General features: G+C 37.2%; 2 protein-coding genes across 3 annotated transcripts; both read right to left on the reverse strand.

The window, feature by feature from the left end:
• Positions 1-8572: 8572 nt before the first annotated feature.
• Positions 8573-12270, reverse strand: LOC105233905 (transcription initiation factor TFIID subunit 1). The gene has a single exon (XM_011216081.4). It carries the CDS (start codon positions 12019-12021, stop codon positions 10075-10077), a length of 1947 nt encoding a protein of 648 aa, XP_011214383.2. The 5' UTR covers positions 12022-12270; the 3' UTR covers positions 8573-10074.
• A 6132-nt stretch (positions 12271-18402) lies between these two features.
• Positions 18403-21691, reverse strand: LOC105233912 (uncharacterized). Of its 2 annotated transcripts, none has more exons than XM_049447616.1 (2): positions 21545-21691; positions 18403-20963 (listed from the first exon to the last, which is right to left on the reverse strand). In XM_049447616.1, the coding sequence occupies exon 2, from the start codon at positions 20944-20946 to the stop codon at positions 20608-20610; it is 339 nt and encodes a 112-aa protein (XP_049303573.1). In that variant the 5' UTR covers positions 20947-20963; positions 21545-21691; the 3' UTR covers positions 18403-20607. The 2 variants fall into 2 exon arrangements, with proteins under 2 accessions (XP_049303573.1, XP_049303572.1); XM_049447615.1 differs by having other exon boundaries at positions 18403-21106; positions 21545-21688.
• Between the last annotated feature and the right edge of the window lie 86 nt (positions 21692-21777).

A 21777-nucleotide genomic window follows, 5' to 3' on the forward strand; every position in this document is an offset into this window, starting at 1 on the left:
GAAACTGAAAGTTTTCCCAATGAGCGCATTGGTTTTATGCAGCTTCCTAATGCCAAAAGCTAGGCGCGCTGCCGCCACAGACCACACCGCGCCGCCCCATGATGCGCCTCAGCAACGCTCGCTTCGCCTAGTCTAAGTGATGGTCGCGCTGCCGCTGCCGTTGCTGGTGGCTTCACGATGGTTCGCCTGTGTTGGTGGCTCTGGCACTAGTTCAGGCAGCATTCGTTGGCCATTTCGATCGCTATCTGCAAAGCAAAAAGTTAAATGTGTTGCCAGTAGTTATTCGCCGCCCCTCCCACCACCTGCATGGTGGCAAAAGCGGCAGCTGTGCAACAAGTGGCGTCAGCATTTGCATTTCCCGAGCCATTACGCGGCCAATTGGAAAAAAAGAAAACACTAAGATGGGGCTCTGCGGCATATTGTGTTAAGTGGTTGAAACAGCATAAATACTTACCGATATTTTCTTATTATCATTTCGTATGGCTTGCGCTTAGTTGCATTTCTTTTGGTTTGCAATTCATGAGCGCAGTTCAACCACGGCCAAGGTAATTAGTTTGTATGCCAGTTTCGCTTAATGCTTGCAAATGTTTTGTTTGCATACGAATCACACTTTTCTTTTGCTTTCCTTTTATTATTGTGTAAACTTGCCGAACTAAATTACTCAGTCGTTACATTAAATGGGTTTATTGCACCCATTCAACATTGAACTTGACTGCTTTTACGTCAATAAATAAGAAAGAGAATCCCGGCAGTTAAATGATGAGTTTAATGTAATATTAAAGAAGACCACCCACACAAGCGTGGTAAACTTCCTGACGGGTTACATAAACGACTTGAGAATGAAAGAAATTAGTAGCTGACACTTCAAGTTTCTGGATTTCCGTGTAGACTCAAGTTTATGGCATTAATTTAACTATAGGGTCATCCATTTCGAGCTTCCCTTACTTTATTAAAGAAAAACACACAGGAATTTCATATTTAATGGGGAATTTTTATTATAATTTGGTAAAATATAGTTTGGATTTTTTTTTGAAGACTATCTCTTTGATGATCTCAGATGATCCATCCGTTAAGTCCGATTTTAGATGACGCGTTCGAGCATCTCGATAGGTAACTTTCGAATAACATGCGTGATGCTTTGTTTCAAGGCCTGAATCGAAGCTGATTGTCCGCATATACTATAGACCTTACATATCCCCACAGGAAAAAATATAACGATGTGGCATCATACGATCTTGGTTGCCAATCAATCAGCTGAAAACGTGAAATTATCTGCTCAGCGAAGTGTTCTCTCAATAAATCTATTGATTGATGCGATGTGCGGAAAGTGGCGTCACCTTGTTGAAACTAAATGTCGCTGAGAACACGAGCTTACATTTCAGACATGAAATAGTCGGTTATCATGGCGCGATAACGGTCGCTATTGAGGGTTACGTTCTCACAGGCATCATTTTTGAAGAAATATGGACCGATATTCTACCGGCCCACAAACCACACCATACAGTTGTTCTGGAAGAAATGACAGCTCTTGAATCTCTTCGGGTTTCTCTGCGGCAATTTTGCTTATTTACATACCCATTGAGCCAGAAATAGGCCCCTTTGCTGAACAAAATTAGGCTCGAAAAAATCGGACCTTCTTGGAACTTTTCAAGAGAGTGAAGCGATGTCGCTTTGGAAGGTCGAGCGGCTTCAGTTCTTGCACAAGTTGTATTTTGTACGCTTTCAACTTAAGATCTCCATGTAAAATGCGCCAAGCTATTCCATACTTCAGTCCGAGTTGCGCCGAATATTATGGCAACGCAAAAACTGATATTAAAATATCGTTGTGTTATTCATATAAGACATGATAAAACGTAATTTTCATAACAAGCTCACGTTTAAGCTACTTCATGGTAGCGTTTGACGCTTTTAAAACTGTAGTCCAAAACAAAGTTTGCTTCGTTTCGTGACCATGGATCTACTGTTAGACTCAAAGATCAAGAAACAATCGAAACAGAGTACTCTGCCGGTAAGCCACTCCCAAGAACGCAGAAGCCAATTAACTGTTTCCAATTTGTAGAATTTGTAGATGTTTCTTAGCTGCAAGTAGTAAATTTTCCTTACATTTATGCTTCGGAGAATCCAAACCATTAACTTTTTCTTTCAATTCTATAAATTCTACCGCATTGTGCGAAGTTAGAGTTATACCTTGTCCGTGGTTACACTCTAAAATATAATACTAACTAACTACTTGTCTAACGTTCAGCAAATACAACTTTTTATTCCTGGCATAGAAATAATTAAAACAATTTGAAAATTTAAGCAGAAGTGAGAGTAGACGGTTCAATTGATCCATCCAATATTTCATTACAAGAAACCCTGAACTTAAGGGTTTTATCAAGGCTCAGCTGCTCGCAAAGACTGCAAGCACTTTTATCTAATTGTCGAGATAACGGAAGTTGAAACATAAATACAGCCTACTAATGGCTACAATAACTTATTTTCTCCAGTAATACAAAATTACATTACTTATAATAATCAATCTAATTGTCTAGTCCATTATTGGACTTATCCTTGGCTACATTTCAGCTGTGATTTGTAAGTATTACTAATACTTGTAACATTTTGCTCTTGGGCACTTAAACCGGAAACTCCCGAACACCTATTTCTAGACCGCAATTTATGGACACAGGATAAAGGCGCTCTATATGTCCCAATAGTGGGATAGGAGATTCGACACAATAGCACCTAGCAGGATACTGAAATTTATCAAAGTACTGGTCCATTATGAGTCTGTGTGATCAGGGGAGTGACAAGCCTTAGTTTGCGATGCAATCCACCATTTATTTCTACCTATCCATCTATATCTCGCACAAGAGAGTTAAAATTATAAATTGAAATTATTCATCAAAGAAGTTCCATTAGATTTTGTGTACGGAATCAAATTTCTGATACTGAAACGTTCAGAATGTTGGAAAAGACCTTTGGCGATAATTATTTATGGCGAACAAATATTTTTGTTAGGTACAAATTATTCAAAGAGGGTCGAGAACGCGTTGACGACGAACCACGACCAGGACGGTCATCAACATCAACTGATGATCAAAACGGCCATAAAATAAAGCAATTGAAGTTCAGATTCGTCGATTAACAGTCAAAGATCTTACTGATATCCTTGGAATATCGCAAAGAGCAGTGAAAACCATTTTGCTAGATCATTTCGACCTAATAAAAGTGAAAGCAGGATTGGTTCCAAAATAACTCAATTTTTTCGAAAAACAGCATCACGTTAATGTCTGTGAAACAATGCTTTCTGACTACCAGGAAACGTATTACTGCTGGCGATGAATCTTGGATCTTTGTTTACGACCCGGAAACAGAATATCGAATATCGTGGCAAATGTGAGCCGAAGCCCAAAAGCCACGTTTTATTCGATTATCGAAGTGTGGTGATTTCCGATTTCCTGCCTACCGACCATACTGTTAACAAGGAATAATGATCGTAAGAGCCGGAATTATCGGTTGCCAACTCTTGGTTTTTAAACCGCGATACTACACCACCGCATACTGCATGGATTCAAGGGGGGATTACTTTGAGCTTCCCCGTCATAGATTTTGAAAAATTAATTAAAAATTTCACAATTATGAACAAAGTCTTACTCTTTTTTGCCCACAGAATTGAATATCGAAGTACTCGTTTAAGGGGTTATATGTATACAGTTAAAAAGCCGAAAAAGCGAATTTTCCAGATTTTTTCTGGGAAAACTTTTGAATTTATTGATCCATTTGTACACATATTATGGCATCTCTCAATTGTATTTTAAGAGTTAGTATTAGTAAAAGTATTTATTTGGAAAGGAATTACGGCTGTTCTCCGGGATCTCCTCTCAAGAACAGTGCTTTGCGGTGACCATTATATTTCTGAACACATAATGAAGGCTGACTAACTCATTTGCAATGACCAGAAAATATTTGAAGCCCATATTTCGCACCAAAAGAATAAACGAAATAATTAATTAACCGGCCAGTTGAGACCTCTTATTAAAATGTTAAAGCAAAAGCAAAAAAGTTGTTCTATACTCAGCATACGCTTTGAAGAGAGAGAGGATGAGAAAGAGAGAAAGGATATTTTTTTCAAAACATCTTATCATTTTAGATTTCCTAAAAACGTTACATTCGAAGCCCATGTTAATGGTCGAGGATTAAAAATCAAAAATAGAAAAAATATCTGAAATTAAATTGTAGCTTGCAACAGGTTCACATTGATGTACCATAAAATGTCCGCTAATCAAGGACTAAAATAAGCAACAGGTTTGCAACAATCCACCATAAAGGGACCACTAATAATACGAAGGTATGCCAAATATTCGCACATTCTTTTTGCAAGTCGTTTTACCCAATTAATTCAATTAGTTGACACCTCCAAAAATACATTTTCCACTTTTTCACCTTAAACGATTTTGAAGTGCTTTTTATTTATTACTGAAAATTCCTGCGTTGGGAACTACCTGTTTAACTTGTTACAGACTACATCGTCATTTTCAAATTGCTAGGTTATGTTGCATATCTATCATTATATGAGTTTATTAAAATTGACAAATCGGATTTGGCAACAAAGTGGCGCGAACCAGCAACAAACGGGTTAAATAAGAAAATAAGAAATCAGCCGAAAATGACTAAATAATACAACATAATACGACTGTGTCGCTGTCTCATACTTTTATTTACCCACAAGCAATTGCTTTCGTTTTTTTGAAGTTCAGGTTCAAATGCAGGAAACGTGCGCGTGCAACTAAGCCACATACACCGCAAGCAGGCGCGGCAACATTGCAACTTTTGCTTTATGCAGTCAATCGGATTGCCATAAGGAGCTAGCATGTGGCATGTTGCACGTTGCAAGCTGAAGGTACACACTTACATATGTATGTATATGCCGCATGCCGCAAGTCGCGCAGCTCATGCACTACTTTCTAAGGCCGCGACCGATTGCCTTGGCATTGACGTACGTCGCTGTCAGTAGCAAGCCACGAGCCAGCAGCAAGCAGCTGTTGGTGTTGCCCATTCGTTGGCGCTACAGGATGTGCTGCGCGCCAATGCGGAACAATTTTCTTGTAACTGACTGGCTTGCTTTGCACTCGTTTGGCAATTTATTTATTATGTCTGTATGCGTTCGCAAGCGGCTAGCAACAACAGGTCGCCTGCTTGGCAAGTTGCACGTTGCAAGTGGCAAGTTGCAGCTATTTTCCCTCATTGCTGCCGGTGTTTTTGTAATTGATTACTTCATGTTGTCGTTTTTCTTCGTCTTTCCGTCGTTGCTTTTATTTCGTACGCGCGCAATAACTGTTGCGTAACCATTTCTTTTGCTGCTTGCTTGTGCGGCCGTGTTGGACTTGAATTTTTCAAATTACTCAATAGTTGTCGTGGGCACGTACATATAATCGCGCATGCGCACATTTCCTCGGCACATCCTGTCTGTCGGGTGAGCTGTGCGGCGGGTTCGCGTTTTATGCTTCGCATGTTGCATTCGTTATGCATTCATTTATGTTTATCTTTGGCACGCATAAATGCAATTGCAACGTCTAAATAGTATGAAAAACCAATTGCTTTAATTACCGTCAAAGTAGCCGGCGGGAATATCCGATTTTGGGGGAGCTCCTTAAAACTAATAGATGTGTCGGTAATACAGGTGAGATTTGTATTTAATTGCGTAATAGCGACAGTTGTTGAAAGCGAAGCCACATGCTTGCATATTTATGCCATAAATGAGCTCGTGCTTGTCGTAATTTGATAGCCAAAATCGACAGGCTACTTGTTATTTGAATTTACTTACTTTTCTCCAGAGTCTTCATCTTTATGCAATAAAGTCAAGCTTAGCAGCGGAGTATTACACGGATTAGCTTATAGTAGATAAAGTTTTTGCAGTTAAACGTGTGAAATTACATTGACAGTAGCGCAACAAAGTCGGAGTATTTGACAAGACTTTCTCCGAAATCGAAGGAGGGTCAAAGTTAATCAAAGAAAGGTTTTGCGCTACAAAACGTTTATGGTTTGGTTTTATGGGAACCAGATTTCATTGATATTCTCTCTGAACAGCCAAAGTCAAGCATGCAAATTCATTAGTCTCGTATATTGAAAACTTCGCTCAAATCAGATGACGTACTAGAAAACAAATTTGCCTCTATTTTCCAAGCATGGAGTTCTATAACAGTCCTCTTGGATACACCATTGAGAGCTGCTCTGTAGTCAAAACTTTTACATCTAAGGGCATTCGTTTTATAGTTTTAGACCGTAAGTGCTGCCAGTCTGATTGAACAATTCGTGCCTACAGTTATATTAACCTTAGAAAAATTCCTATCAAAGGGTCAAGTTAAGATTATGATAGAAAGTTGATCCTAGAAGGGACCACCCTTTAAAGGCTTAGAACGCCGGTTCATTTAGGTACATAATACTTCTATGAAATTGTTTATGAAGACTCTCAACAAAGCTTTTCGACCTCAATCTTGTAAATGCTAACAATGGAAGAGAAGTATTAGTAGTAGTAGAAAAGAGTTTTCGTACAACTTTGTCTACACATTTACTATATGTACATATGTCCAGTAAGAACTCCCACGATTGGATTAAGTTGAATTTTGCTAAGGACAAATAGTTCAGTATATGTTCTGCATTCCACTCTAGCCCAAAAGTATCTCGCAGTAGCCCAGATGCTGGTTATAAAGGCCTGCTAAGCGCACACGAGGTCCATAGTTCCAGTGCTAGAACGCAACATAGATCCAACTCGTTACCACTCCGATGTGAACCCCCTCTTGCTACCTCATCAGATTTGAAGTTTCCAGCGATTTCGCTATGACCAGACAACCAAAAGAGTCTGGTATTGAAGTAACTTGATGTTATTTTTAGTGAGGACAGATGCTCCTTGATTAACTTTGAGTGCACAGTCAGCGAGCTCTAAGGTAGTATTGCCGCTCTATTATCCGAGTGAACGCTCATCTCCTAGAAAGAGACATCAATTTGAAGCTACTAATCTAGGCTTTACTGAGATCTCCTTACAGAAAGCTCTCCCTCCAACCTACCCTCCTACCTTCGACCTATCTATGAAAAAGCTCCAGCGACTACTCCCCGTCCATATGTCCTTCGTCGGTACCACGAGTAGCCACTGCTCCGCAGGTGTCCAAGTTTTCAGAAGTTCGATTGCTTTACATAAAACTCTTCTCACAAAAACTAAGCATTTATTTGGATTTATAGCGACACAACCGTTGATTGAACATTTGTTTCTCATTGTTGAAAATTTAAGCACCACGAATGACTGTTTTAACCGGGATTCACCATCAAATAGCTATATACTACTGTGCCCAAAACGACACGTATCTCAAACACTAATGAATATTTTGACATGAAATTTGACATAAATGTGACTGACGGTGCTACCAACCTAAAAAAAAATAATTCTCCAAATCCTTCGACGCGCGCTGTTTAAATTCAAATGTCACTTTATTTTTTGGGCACAGTAGTAATTCAAAAATCTATCAAATTTTCTTACTCAATCGACATACAAGAGAATACCTGAGAGTTCTTCACAAACAGAAAATAATAAACTCGAGCTTATGTACTTTCTAAACAACAAAAACTAATTTTCTTAGTTGGGTTAACATTTTTTTTATTATATTTTATTTTTCAAAACATTGTTAATTGAAAGTATTTTTTACTATACAAACTATGTAAATAAATTTCCTTCACTACAACAAAAGTAATTCTAATATTTACGACGCTAGTTAGTAAGTGTATATCTATTATATTATGTATTGATATGACATATGTTACATAATATATAAGACATAATTTATTACAAATAATTACATACATATATTCAAACGAAAATCCGAGCTATTTATTTTTATAAAAACTGTTTTAAATACCAATAACTTTCCAACATCATTAATTTCAATTATTTTTCATTGATACATATCTACATATATTTATCATGGCATTGAAAGACGGTTGAAATATAGTTAAGGGGAAATTAGATATTATAGTGTATTAGCTTTTTAGAACAGGAGGAGTGGAGCCTTTGGAAAATTGTAAAAAGTGAAAAAATAATAATGATAGAATAAAACTAATGAGAGAAGGTAGAGAATATAGCAGAAATTTAAGGAAAAATCATTTACATACAGGCGATCAGAGGCTGGGTAGTAGTACGAAGTGAATGAGAGCGGGTTGGTTGAGTATTAAGGGTTATCTCGATTTCCGAAAAAATACTATAGTCATATGGATAAAAATTTCAAGAAGAAAAAGATGTTTTGTAAAATAAAAATAAAAAAACTTAAAACTTGGTAATGTCAACATAAAATTTGGAGGTTATGTGAGATAAATGCTTACACAAGGATTGTAGTTCTTTTTGTAATCCAGAATTTGGGCTTTTAACTCTACTATGCCATAGTACTTTTATAAAAGGTTTTGCGGAATTCGAGAAAATCCGTTTATTACTTATAAAACTCAAGAACTTCTACTTCACGACCACAGTTCGGCCGAAAATTCTTTACCCTCACCAATGAGTTTCGAAAAGCGATTGATTTTTTTATTGGAATCAAGGGGTTACAAATCTAATTTTTTTATTGTCTAATTAAATTCTATAACATCTCCGAGTAGTAGTTTCGGAGATATGGCTTTGAGAACTTATGCGCTAGCCAAGGCTAGCCAAGCTAAGTGCGCCGCCTTTAAAGGCGTTTTTCTCAAAACTGTGTTTTTGAAGTCGGTTGGCAAGATTTCTCGAGAGCTACTCAACCGATCTTCATGTAATTTTTTACAGGTCTTTGAGATACAATTCTTAAAGATTTGGACGGAGGATTTTTTCCGATTACAAGTATATGAACAAATAAAATAATATCACGAAATGTTCACTGAAATTTAAATTTTTTTGTAAAAATGTAAAATCCAAATTTCAGTTTATTTTCTTCGTCCAAGTTCTAAGTTAAGGTTTTATTTTTTCCCTTTAGATTATCCTGTAAGGATAACATCTTTTTTCCGAGAGGTCTCCGGAATTGGTGTCGCAATAGACGGGCTTAAAAATTTGTTTCCAAACATTTCAGAATTTCCTTGTTAACAATAAAAATGCTAAAAAAATATTTTTCCTTTTTTTATATAAAAAAATGTTGAAATAAGGCTGTTTTTTACCCGAGAAAACCAATGTAACCCCTTATAAAACTCAATGGTAATAATGTTAATTTTCCAGATATATATATTGTAATATAGATTTGATTTCTACGAAAAAAATAGCTTAAACTTAAAATTATTGTTAGTCATCATATTGACACTTTCGACAGAAGCTGCTGTTTTCAAATAATACAGATAGCTGATGAAGACAAGATATTTGCTAACGTCATTCTAGCTGACTATTGAACAGCTGTTTATTACAAATTTTGTTGTAAACAATTGAAATTAGTTTTCTAAGTTAGTATTAATCCCCAGAAAGAGCCTACCGAATTTTCAGATTTTCAACTGAGATTTTTTTTGTAAAAATATTTTCAATTATCACTTTAAAATATATAATTGTATTTATATATGTATATATCATTAAGCTTCATAACCAACAAAAAATATTATTTGTATGTATATAATATATGCTGTAGTAAGTACGAAAATTGTTTACATAAACGTGATCTTGAATTTGAGTGTAGGCTTGTCATTGTATTTATGAATTTCCAACTTTAAGAACACAAAATGCCATAAAATACTAGTTAAGCGCAATAAAAAAACACAGAAGCCATAAATAATGAAATACTGATACATATTTTCATATATACCATGCACCGAAACATTTGTATATAGCATTGAAATTTGCATATGTGTATGCACATATATACTATAACGTTCATAAAGTCACTTTGTTAATTTTCCATTTATAAAATTCGATCATTTAAAGACAAAACCAAAACAACAACATTTTACGATGATATAGCTCATTTTATGAATGATCATTGTATTAGCGAGCGCGCGCCGCAAAACAAGTACGCGTACAAGCCATTCACCAAGCTCGCGCTATACACTGCAGCTGCGCGTCCAACTATGCCGCCTCTAAGCCGCTCAGCGCCAAGTCAGCTGTTAATCGGGCAGACCCACACTAATGCGCTGACGCGTCGCCGTGCTGCGCGCATTGCGCGTGGGTGCCTTTACGGACGTCGAACCGCCGTCATCGCTCGCAATGATCTCGCCATTGTTAAAACAGAGGCTGCTGCGCAAATGCTTTTTAACGCCCGCTCCCGCCGCCGCTTCTGGTGTTGCGCTTCGCGTGGTGTCGGTGTTTTGCTTTGTTGTCGCGGCTGTTGGCATATTTGGTGTGATTTTTCGTGCAGCTGATGCTATAGTTTGATTGTTAAGACGACTGCTTGTATTATTGTAATTATTGTTTTTGTTGTTATTTATTTTATTGACCACACGCTTGTGCTCTTCACCCTCAATGCACGGGCGGTTATTGTTTTTGTTATTGTAAGTGCCAGCAATATTTAATGACTTGATTGTTGCAGCGCTGCCGCTCATGTCATTTTCCATAAATTCCGGCTCTAACGTCTCCACATTAGCATCATCTGCGATATCGATTTCACTATTGTAGCGTCGTAACTCTGTTGGCTGGCGTTGCAGGTTGTTGCTTCCGGTGCGCATATTTGTTGCTGTTTTTAATGGTGGTGGCGCGCGGTTGCGCGACTGCGCGTTTGACGCGAGCGTTCGTCGTGACTGAGTTGGCATTTCATCGTCGTGCGAGTAGGTGTCATCGCTGTAGGTGACATGTTTTTTTGGTGATGTGCGGACGCGCATATTTCTCATGCGATCCTCCATGTAGTCCATATTTTCCTCAGCATCGTGCTCGTTGTAAGCTTGGCGTTCATACACTTCGTTATTTCTGCGTCTATAAGGGGCATTGCCTCTATTGATATCGCTGCTTCTATAACCATCGTCTACATAATCCTCGTAATGCCTGCGCTCTCTTATGGGTTGTTTTAGTATGCGTTTTGGTGGCGTCGTGAAACGTCCAACGCTATTGGAACGACGCACTGACGTCACGCGTCCATATCGTCCAGTGGGTGCATAATCCGGCGCGCCATATTCATCTTCATACAATTCTTGTAAACGATGTTCACGCCTGTAGCCATGCTCTGGACTAACAGTGCGTCTACTTTCCAAAAAATCCAGTTCACGTATGCGTTCGTCTCTAAAACGATCTACGCTTGCACGCGGATTTCTCTTATATCCTGCTGAATTGTGACGTACACCTTCGTATTCTTCATCAAATACTTCTGTGGCGTAACGGTCCTGAGCTCTGCTCTCCGTTTCGTCGCGCATATTGTTTTTCAATTCTATTTCAGTATTCTCCTGCATATTCTTGCTACCCACTTTCTCTAGCTCAACCTTCTCACGTCGCTCGGCGGGATATAGTTTTTCATTCGCGCCTAAGTCGCGCATATTGTTCTTCACTTGCAATTTGGGACTGTTTTTCGTATTCCGCTCCATCTCCTTCTTATCGTTCATGTCCATTTTGGCACGTCTCAAATTATTTCGATTGTTCAACTCATCACCCACATAATCGTAGAACTCGATTTTCGATGTGAACGCTTGCTTCTTCTTGGCAGTGGTATAGCCAGCGTTCACCACATTCTCGGGCAGTGGCAGTTTCAGCGCTGTCGGTTTGGCTGTCACCTCGCTACCAGCACTCCGATGACCCCTAAAGAGCAAAGGTTTTCTAGCTTTCGTTTCATCACAAAGATTATCCAAAAACTCGATTGATGATTTTGAAAACTCTTTCTGAAATAGTTGTCGTGTATTTATATCTCCATCACCGCCGCCACCACCGCTCACCGATGACTGCATGCGCAACCGTGGCCTTTCGGCTTGTGCAATTTGTAAGCTATTACGCCGTTTGACGCGCGTCTCCACCGCGGAGTCGACTTTGGTGTCATCCGGCCAGAAAATACTTGATTGCAGGCGATTGCGCTGTGTCGCACCCCGTTCAATCATGCCGGGCGGCAGACCCGTGTAGAATTTCCCATTTAGCATCTTAACTTGCAAATCACCGTAAACGACCGTCTACGCGAGAATTAAAAACTCAACTGATTCCACAGATTCGATGGCGTGCACTCAGAATCGATTGAAGGTGATAGGTATGTAGGTTGATTGGCTGCAGCAGCTGACACTTGTTAATGCTGACGCTATACAAGTATTATGCTGGAGATTGTTAGTTTTCTTTGGCAGTTAATAGTTGTTGTTGCTGCGTTTGTAGGCGTTGTTGTTATTGCTTTATTGTTAAATATTCAATTTGCTGTTCTGTGCTAATTAATCCCAACAAGCAAATGCATAAGTACGCCATAATATTTACCTTCAAGTGTGTTAAAAGTGTTACTAGATTTAGTTGAAAGCGAAATACTAAAAAGACTTGTCAATGACAGTTTTGGCAGATTTTGATTTACTAACCTTCAGCCTCAGTCGTCTCTGCCGTGGGACCTTAAACAAAAATTATCTTTTAGTTATTTAACAATGCAAATTCTTGGATGAAAATTGTTCGCTTTCAAGGTGAGGCCACATATACAGTTGAACCATACTTTCCAAATCTGAAGAAATATTCTTCAGAAGACGTCAGGAATAAACTATTTACAATAATACTAATGGCAATTTGTAATAATGAGTTAGCATATTGTCGAAAAATCATTTAATGAAGTATACTGCATTCACATAACACCTCTAAGAGAGAGCTTACACTCCGTAAATGTCGTGCAATTAGTATGCATGACATGAATAATATTCTCAAACATTCGAAGCAAGAGTTAGACTAATCATAAGTTGCAGTGAACGAGAGCAAGACGAAATATCTCCTGTCATTAAACAAACAGTCATGGCACTCGCGACTTGGCGCCCACGTCGCTCTTGACATTCATAACTTTGAACTCGTAGATAATTTCGTCTATGTTGGAAACAGTATAAACACCACAAATAATGGCAGCCTGGAAATCCAGCGCAGAATAGTTCTTGCTAACGGGTGCTACTTCGGACTGAGCAGGCAGTTGAGAAGTAAAGTCCTCTCTCGACGAACAAAAACCAAACTCTATAAGAATAATGAGTGATTCCTGTCCTGCTATATGGTGCAGAGGCATGGACGATGACAACAACTGATGAGTCAACGTTGCGAGTTTTCGAGAGAAAGGTTCTGCGAAAGATTTATGGTCCTTTGCACGTTGGCCACGGCGAATATCGCATTCGATGGAACGATGAGCTGTACGAGATATACGACGCCATTGACATAGTTCAGCGACTTACAGCGAAAACAGCGGTTACGCTGGTTAGGTCATGTTGTCCGAAAGGACGAAAACACTCAAGCTCTGAAAGTATTCTATGCAGTACCCGCCGGGTGAAACAGAGGAAGAGGAAGACCTCCACTCCGTTGGAAGAACCAGGTGGAGAAGGACCTGGCTTTGCTAGGTATCTCCAATTGGCGCCACGTAGCGAAAAGAAGAAACGACTGGCGCGCTGTTGTTAACTCGGCTATAATCATGTAAACGGTGTGTACGCCAGTAAAGAAGAATAAGGAGGAATCTAGTACCATCTGTTTTTTAATTCGTAGCATACTGATCGTACTTCTTCAAGAAAATAGCAACCTTAGTTATACAAAGAAACAGAAGAAACGAAGAACGCACTTCACTTGTTGAATAATGCTCCGGCATACACCACAAATGACAGGCACTGCTGGACTTTGTTTTAAGTTTTCAAAACTGACGCCTATTTTTCAAACATTCTTGTTGCAACAACAGTATGTTGGCGACATGAGAGTGCTTCGCTCGATATAGTTATATGTATTATTTAAGTCCAAAGAGTAATTATTGCTTTTGCCTCAAAAAATAGTGGTTTGTATATTCTCCAAGTTAATTAAAAAAAAGTTTTTAAGATAAAAAAAAAATTGCTATTCAAAAAATAATTTGTTTGCTGGGTTCATAAGGCATAACGTTTCAAATAAACACATACAGCTGCACCGACACAAACACATGTAAATGCACAGCAGTTACGTCGAATAATTTATGCCCCCACTTTGATGCTTTTGGCTCATAAAGTATTTCTTATTCTTGTTGTTCTTACTTATGTACTCGTATATGTCGTCGCAGCTATATTTGCAGCAGCAAGTTTCTCTTTATGGTCAATTCAACAGTTCAAAAACAGTTTGGTGGAAGTGGTTGGTGTTTGCCGTATTTATTTGTACTAATGGTTTGATGGAATGCTTGCAAACAGGCCTTTTGGTTACTAAGATTTCATTCAGAATCTTCTAAATTAAAGTGGTATAGGCTCGTTTTTGTGAAAAAAATTGAAAAAAGAGTCGTCTGTTTGGTATTTTTGCAGTGCTGGCAATTGCGCAACTGCAACTTTTATGGTAAATGACAGTACAGCAAGTTTTAAAAGAATTACAGAGCTGTATTTATTGTATTGGATCATAGTTAATTAACAGTTATTGGAATTCCGCTGAATTCCGATATGAAAGTTTTATCAATATTCTATTCTTAACAAGTTCCTGCTCGTATAAATCATCTTGATTAGAAATAGGGAGGTTTTTGAGAATGTTGCAAAAGTTGTGTGAGGAGTCGACTTTATCATGAACACCAGTTTTTCAGTGGCAGAATGTTTACAGTGAACGTCGTGAACTCATCGCTAATCGTTTATCTACCTCTGTTAATACCGATAACATCGAAAAAGTTAAAGAAACAGTGCTTGAAAATCGACGTGTTGTTATCAAAGAGATGTCAGATAGCCTCAATATCTCTTATGGATCGACTCAACACATGTTGGTTAAAGTTTTGGGTATAAAGCGTGTTAGTGCTGGACTCGTACCAAAAGACCAAATTCTTTTGCAAAAATGATATTCTTGAGAACTTAGCTGAAGCCATGTAAACATGAAATGCATCATTATTAATGACGAGCCTTAGGTTCATGAATATGGCGTCGAAACTGTCCAACAATATATCAATAGTGCTCCAATTTTTATACCAACAATATCATTCAACAGAAATGTGAACGGGTAGTAATCACTTGGGAAATAGGCTGATACAGATTTCGATCGTAGGGGAGCAGTTCATAGTAGATGACTCCCTTCAAATCTCTTCAAACAGACAGGAATCCCTTTTTGACAGTCAATCTTGCGTTTACTACCATTTTCATCGGCACACCACGATTCGACCACGACCGTTTTCGCTTAACGCTGACGTAAATAACCCACTCTTCATCGCCAGTAACCATCTGCTAGAGATAGGGAGCGATTTTGTTACAATTCAGCAGCAATTCGCAGATGGAAAATCCGTCCATGATGTTTTTTTGTATGTGATATACAAACATCGAGCTTCTTTTTATATTCAGCCTTATTTTATTTAGCCTGGGTAAAAGAAACAGAGCTTACATGACAACATTTCTGATACTTTATCTATATTTTCGACAATTGGCCTTTCGAATGAATCGATATTGTCATCCAGACATTCAGTAATGGTTTGATATTTTTCTCAGGCCAGCCTTCATGGTGTTCACGTTTGAAGTGCACAGTACAATAGGGTACACTATATTATAGGCCTTCCATTAGTGCTGAGTTCTCTAGCGAATTTATGACACTTGTTTGTAGTCTTTTAAATTTCTCTTAATTATTATCGACACAACCGGACGGAATAGATGAAACCAAAATTGCGTATAATTAACTCCTACACTATCAGGAATGTAAAAACTATTTACATTTTTAGCCGCTTGGCTTGCATTTTCGCTCTTTAGGAAAGAAAAACTGTAAAACATGGCTTGTTTACTCTTATATGGAGTCTATCTTTGACACCTCTTCAAGCAAAACTGAGTAAAGCAATCACAAAACTGTCTAAGAAATTTGTTTAGTATGGATCCTTATCTTTCAAATACCATATTATAATATCCCATCGCACTTATACAACGCTAGATACAGATTACTAAAGCCATCTACTCGATAAATAATGTAGATCTTTTTACTAGACCAAATATGATTCTAAACGTACGGTTGTGTATCGAATGTGTGCCAGTATAAGCCCTTTGTTATGATACGAAAACCTCTCTGGTATTTTGCTGTTGGTGGTGATCTTTGGAAATGGTAGCAAATATATTAGATTTCTCTCCTGAGTACAAAGCATATTTTTTCCTAAAAAATGAAGTGGTAACTCTCACTCAATTTGTTTTTTACACTTCAATTTTATTTATTATCGTAAATAGTTGTTGTTTTGTTTGTTTATTTTGTTTTCTTTTATCAACTACAATACTTGCAAATGCTCTCTACGAATTCGTTTTGTTTTTGGTTTTTTACAAAGTTTTCTTTTCACATTCTACACATTTAAGTTATCAATTAATGAGTCATCATTTGGCTCTTCAATACTACAAATATGCAATAAATATAAATAATATGTTTAAGTAATAATTACAAATGTTAATATCAATAACTCGGTATATATAGTATATATATACTTGGATTTATATGTAATATTATGTATAGAAAGTATATTGTAACAAAACCATAATAATAGATGAATAAGTAAAATTATTTGCGAAAATCGATTCTAAAGAAGATAATCAAACAAATTGTTGCAGCAACTGCCGAGTTGTGTTAAAAAAATAGCGGGAATTGTTGTTTTTGGAAAAAAACATTTATTCATTTGTCTACATTTATTTTGTCGACTGCAAAATAGTCCTCATCCCATATTATTTATTATTTTGATTTTCATCTATTTTCTAAAACGAAGCCCCTTAAGGTTCTCATTATTTCGGGAAATAGGAAAACGTCACACCGAGTCATGTCTGGCGTATATGAAGGCAGGGACATCTTTAGATACTATTTTTCGCCAAGAATTCACTATCAAGTATCGAAATGTAAGCTTTTAACAAACGAACTTTCCAAGCTCATAAAAACAAGTAAATTCTTAGTAGCTGCTTTAGAAAAAGTAAGCACTGAATATCTACAGTTGAAAATATTATCGTACTTCAGGGATATGTACGTAAAAAAATAAACAATTGGACTGTCCAAACCCGCGATACTTTAATATTTCCGTTCCTGAACACAACTCCTATAGTTATGAATCTATAGCTTTATATTTAGTATAAGTATTGAGCCTATAGTAATCTAGCTCGATATTTTAGCTAATTCCCTTTAGGTATTAACGCATATCTCAATTAATTTTAGATGATAAAGAAATCGGCTAGAATACTAAATAAATAATTAATTTATAATTTTTAACTTGAGAAAAATATCGTCAAGCTTCCTTTGTAATGAGGCTTATATGTATAATGATAATGAAAGAAACTAAATCCTTGATGAAATGAGATGAATTCCAAGAGCGCTTATATAAGTTTTATGGAAATTGCACATTAGCGAATTTTAAAGGTCAACGGATAAATTTTTATAGAAATATTTAGTCTTTATGCTTAGGATAAGATCTTAAAAAATCGATGTCTTAACTGAAAGCTGACATGTATCACATAGGGTTGCCATATATAAAAAAATGTGTATGCAACAATATTAAAGAAATTAAAACTAAATGTTATAAAAATATAGTAAATCAAATAAAAATAAAATATAGAAAAAAATATAAAAAAATGTAAAAAAAATAACAAAAATAACAAAAATAAAAACAACCTATCAGACATAAATTCATATATAACTTTACAAATATTTTTTAATATTTCTTGCTGTCTTACTTGCAACACAATTTTCCATTATATTACAACATTTCGATACAAATTTAGAGCGAGTTTAGCTAACTGCAAAATTTTTGAATGCTCTATTCATCATTATATTTATTTTACTTTCTTTATCCCAGATATGTACTTAAATTTTCCTTAATACTAATCATACACAAACACAGTGTTTCCTTTTTATCATTTTTTTTTCAAATTTAAGACGGCTATTTAAAGGTAAAGTATAAGTTCATAATTTTTTTGGAGTTTTTTTTTTTAATCGGTACTATAAAATCATTTACAAATCACACTTTTAAGTTTAATTTAAAAAGCGCTTATGCAAAGTTTTGTGGGTGCATACATACACTTATATGACGCTTATAGATCTGCGTGAGAATTTTTCGCTTTTCTAATTTTATCGGTGTTTTTTATTACTATATATAGATTTTTGTTTTGCATGGAGACGATCACTTGTTTCTTCTAATTTACTTTATTATTTACAAACTTTTTCAAAGTATTTTGGTTTTTCTTAAAATTTATAGTTATACATATATTTTTTTTACGCTTAACGGTAAATACTTAAAAATTTATATTAAGAGGGTTAGCTACTGCAACTTTGTGGTGTTATTTTTTAAAATGTTTGCTTTTTATTTTTGTTGGAATTTTTGAGATTTCATCGTTTTTCAACTTTTTTTTTGATTTTGTAGTAAGCCAACGCTTTGATAAGCAAGTTTGCAGTTTCAAACATAAGCTTACAGCTCTTAGATTAAAGATTTATAATTTTACCGTTACCGCGGCAAACCAAACAGAGTTAATTTCGTACCATAATTATAGTGTGTATACAAATTTTGAACTGTTTTCATTATCTTAGCTTGAAGACATTTCTTTGACATGGCAATTTCTGCTCAAATTCATATGCATATCATTTTTATACCCAACGCGCGTAAACAAACTGAGCCAAAAAGTGTGTGTGAGATATTTGAGGCCGGAAGAGAACATGTAACAGCTATGTATATAATATAACATTGCTAAAGTGAGAATAATCCGACAGAGGTTAAACCAGAAAAAGTGTAGAAATCGAAAATTTGATTAATTTTTGGGAACCTAGCTCCTACCATTGTTTACTTCGAGGCATAAAGAAAGTCTAAGTCGCAAACAAAATGCTTTCAACTTTGAGAAACAGCCTGGTATGCCAAACATATCTTGAAAGACCATGCTATACAGTCTATCTAAACTTTCAGCTACTAAATCCAAGAGGATTAACCTCTGAATAGAGATACAACCTTTTGCGATTTGATTTTTAAGAGACTTAAATATTTTGCAGCAAATCTCTTTTTTAAACGAAATTGACACGATCTACATGCGCTTTACGTTGAGTCTGATAATTCTGCAACTACTAGTCCCTAGTCATAGGGGAATAGCAGGAAACTGCAATGTCCATGAGCTCGCAAAAGAGGCCACACATGCCCAAATTACATCGGATTGTGACGGATTAGGACCCCTCTGTCCTCTTGCGTTCTAACGCTGGATATCTGGACATCACATGAGTTTAACAGACTCTGGTTCACAACTCCACTGTGGAACTGCGAGATTCTTTAGCCTAATACGAAGCGAAGAAGATCCACCGAGCCACTTGCACACAGTAAGGTTAATTTTGCCCCAATATTATTAGTTCTTGCTGGTCATTGACCACTAGGCGTACATGCAGTACGGCTGAAAATTTTGTCGGAGTGGAATGGAGGAAACTATTTCATCTCCATTATCCAGCTTTTTCAAAACTGAGGTTGAAACATCTCGATAGACTCTGAGTGCTTTGTCGATTTTTAAGAGTTTTATTTGATCAATATTTAGAAGCTAGTAGCATCAAAATGGACTGGCGTTCTCAGCCGTCCAAGGAAGATCCGTTTTTCTTTTTTGGCTCGAATCAATTTCAATCTAATCTACTCTGCAACTACTAACATTTTCATCTCTAAGATTAATTGTGAACTATTCAATTCTCACTTCTTGGAACTACTAACATTTTGTCTACGTTGTAGGCGAAAGTTCAGTTCCGTAGTGCAGGAAAGAATAACCATAAAGAAGGGGGGTTTAAGATTTTAACCAATCCATACGGAAGTCATAATATGCTTGAATGACCAATGTTAAGAATTGATAACCAATTCACATTATTAAAATAGGACCGAATAGCATATGCTTGAATGGTTAATGGTAATTATTGACAGCTCAAACCTTTTAAAAGACTTCAGTGATGCATTTTCTGACCAGTTTTGCCGCATTTTCGGGTTCGTCACCGTCTCTGACACGGACTTATGCATACCGGATATGTTCTGAGTGGCCAACATTATCTAACCTGAAGAAGAAAATTGTACATCTATCGATGTCTAAGGTCCAAATTAGTTGAAGTCTAATAAAGAGGAGAGGCAAAAGATCGAAATAAGTGGAAGAGTCTCATTGTGGCCACACATTTTTCGTGAACCATGCAGAATGTGAAAGGTCTTGTGAATCTGAATATTTTAAAGTTCCTGAGAAGTAATCTTCTTTTTTTTGTATCAAAAGCCTTCAAAATATACTCCAAATGCCTCATTTCGAAAAACTTTCTTTTACGACTGCACTTTACGTGCGCGTTGGGTATAACCTGAACTAGTTTATATCAACACCACTTCGTATTACATAGTTTCCGCTCTTATTTGATATCTTGCACTTAAACTAAAAAGTAGAAATTTGGAAAACCATTTGATTTGTTGATTTCGATATCTCGTTTAATGCAACCGCTATACCTTCCTGCATACCGACGGCGCGCCTACCTGTTTAACCACTGCCTACTGGCTTCCGACAATTACCGAACAGCCGACAAATACGCTCGAACCATTCCTGGTAAACCCATTTCATTGCACGCCTCTAAGCGCCTGACTCCGCTTGCCGCGCGGAAAATTCAATTCAATTAGGATTTTGCACTTCCACTTGCATCGGCACGTGCATCTGCATTTGCATCGGCACCGAAACCGGCGACATTAGAATTATATTCGTCTTACCCTCCTTGTCGGTGGTGAATTGGCCATGAATTTGCAGCAATTCCGATTTCTCGGCGGCGCCCGCATCATTGCGCGTTATTACACAATATTGATTGCCATTGTAGGTGACGACCGGTACACCGGCATTGCCGCTGGTCGGCTGTTGTGCCGCATTCGTTGTGATGGTGGCGTTCGCATTGATGTTGGGTGTGGAAATGGTGTTGATGTTCGCGTTAATGTTGCCATTATTAGCGGAGGCGTTCATATTGGCGGCAACGTTGGCTGTAACGGTTTGATTATCAGCTGTGAAATTGATGCCGTTAAGTTGCGCTTGGACGTATGTGGCTGCCGTGGGGGAGTGTGCAAATAAATGGGAAATCTAGTGGAAATGAAGCGAATCATTGTTAGTGAAAGTGATGACTAAACTGGAGTTGTTGTTGTTGTGGTTGTGGTGGTTGTTTTTGCGGGCAAGGTTGGGGTTTGTTGGGTAATGGTTTAGTGGTTTGGTTAACATTCGAGTTGAAAAAGTAAAAAAAGAAACAAAGAAAAGGAAGAAGAAGAAGAAAAATACGTACACGCAAAGTTGTATTACGCAATACATACAGACATACATACAAATGTACACACACGCATACATACATACATGCAAACTTAGCTAAAATAGATTTACAAAGCGGAGTTGCGGTTGCGGAGTGGTAACGGCAGGTGTGGGGTACGGACAACTTGTGACTTGTTTTACTGATTGAGATCGAAATGTTTCCGCTGTTGCAGGATCACTGGGGTGAGGTGATACATATTGTGCGACACACAAACATACACACACAAAGAAGAAGAAGAAAATAAATTCAGTTATTTTTAGTTACTTCGGTTGGATTGCGGTTATTGTTGCTATTGTTGTTGTTGTTGCTATTGTTGCTATTGCTAATATTGCCATTGTTGCCCATATTGTTATTGTTGTTGCTATTGTTGTTCGACATTGCGGCCGTGGTGGAAAATAATGTGGACTGTTGCGTGTGCTTCTTAAACTTTTTGCCAGCATGCGACGGCTGCTGCTGCTGTTGCTGTTGTTGTTGTTGTTGTTGCGAGTTTATAATCA

This window comes from Bactrocera dorsalis, chromosome 2 (genome assembly GCF_023373825.1).
Source record: "Bactrocera dorsalis isolate Fly_Bdor chromosome 2, ASM2337382v1, whole genome shotgun sequence".
Taxonomy (NCBI): Eukaryota; Metazoa; Arthropoda; class Insecta; order Diptera; family Tephritidae; genus Bactrocera; species Bactrocera dorsalis.

What these genes read in the sequence shown, in the direction of transcription:
- LOC105233905 (XM_011216081.4), bottom strand. Translation starts at nt 12,021, where the DNA reads ATGCTAAATGGGAAATTCTACACGGGTCTGCCGCCCGGCATGATTGAA.
- LOC105233912 (XM_049447616.1), bottom strand. Translation starts at nt 20,946, where the DNA reads ATGAACGCCTCCGCTAATAATGGCAACATTAACGCGAACATCAACACC.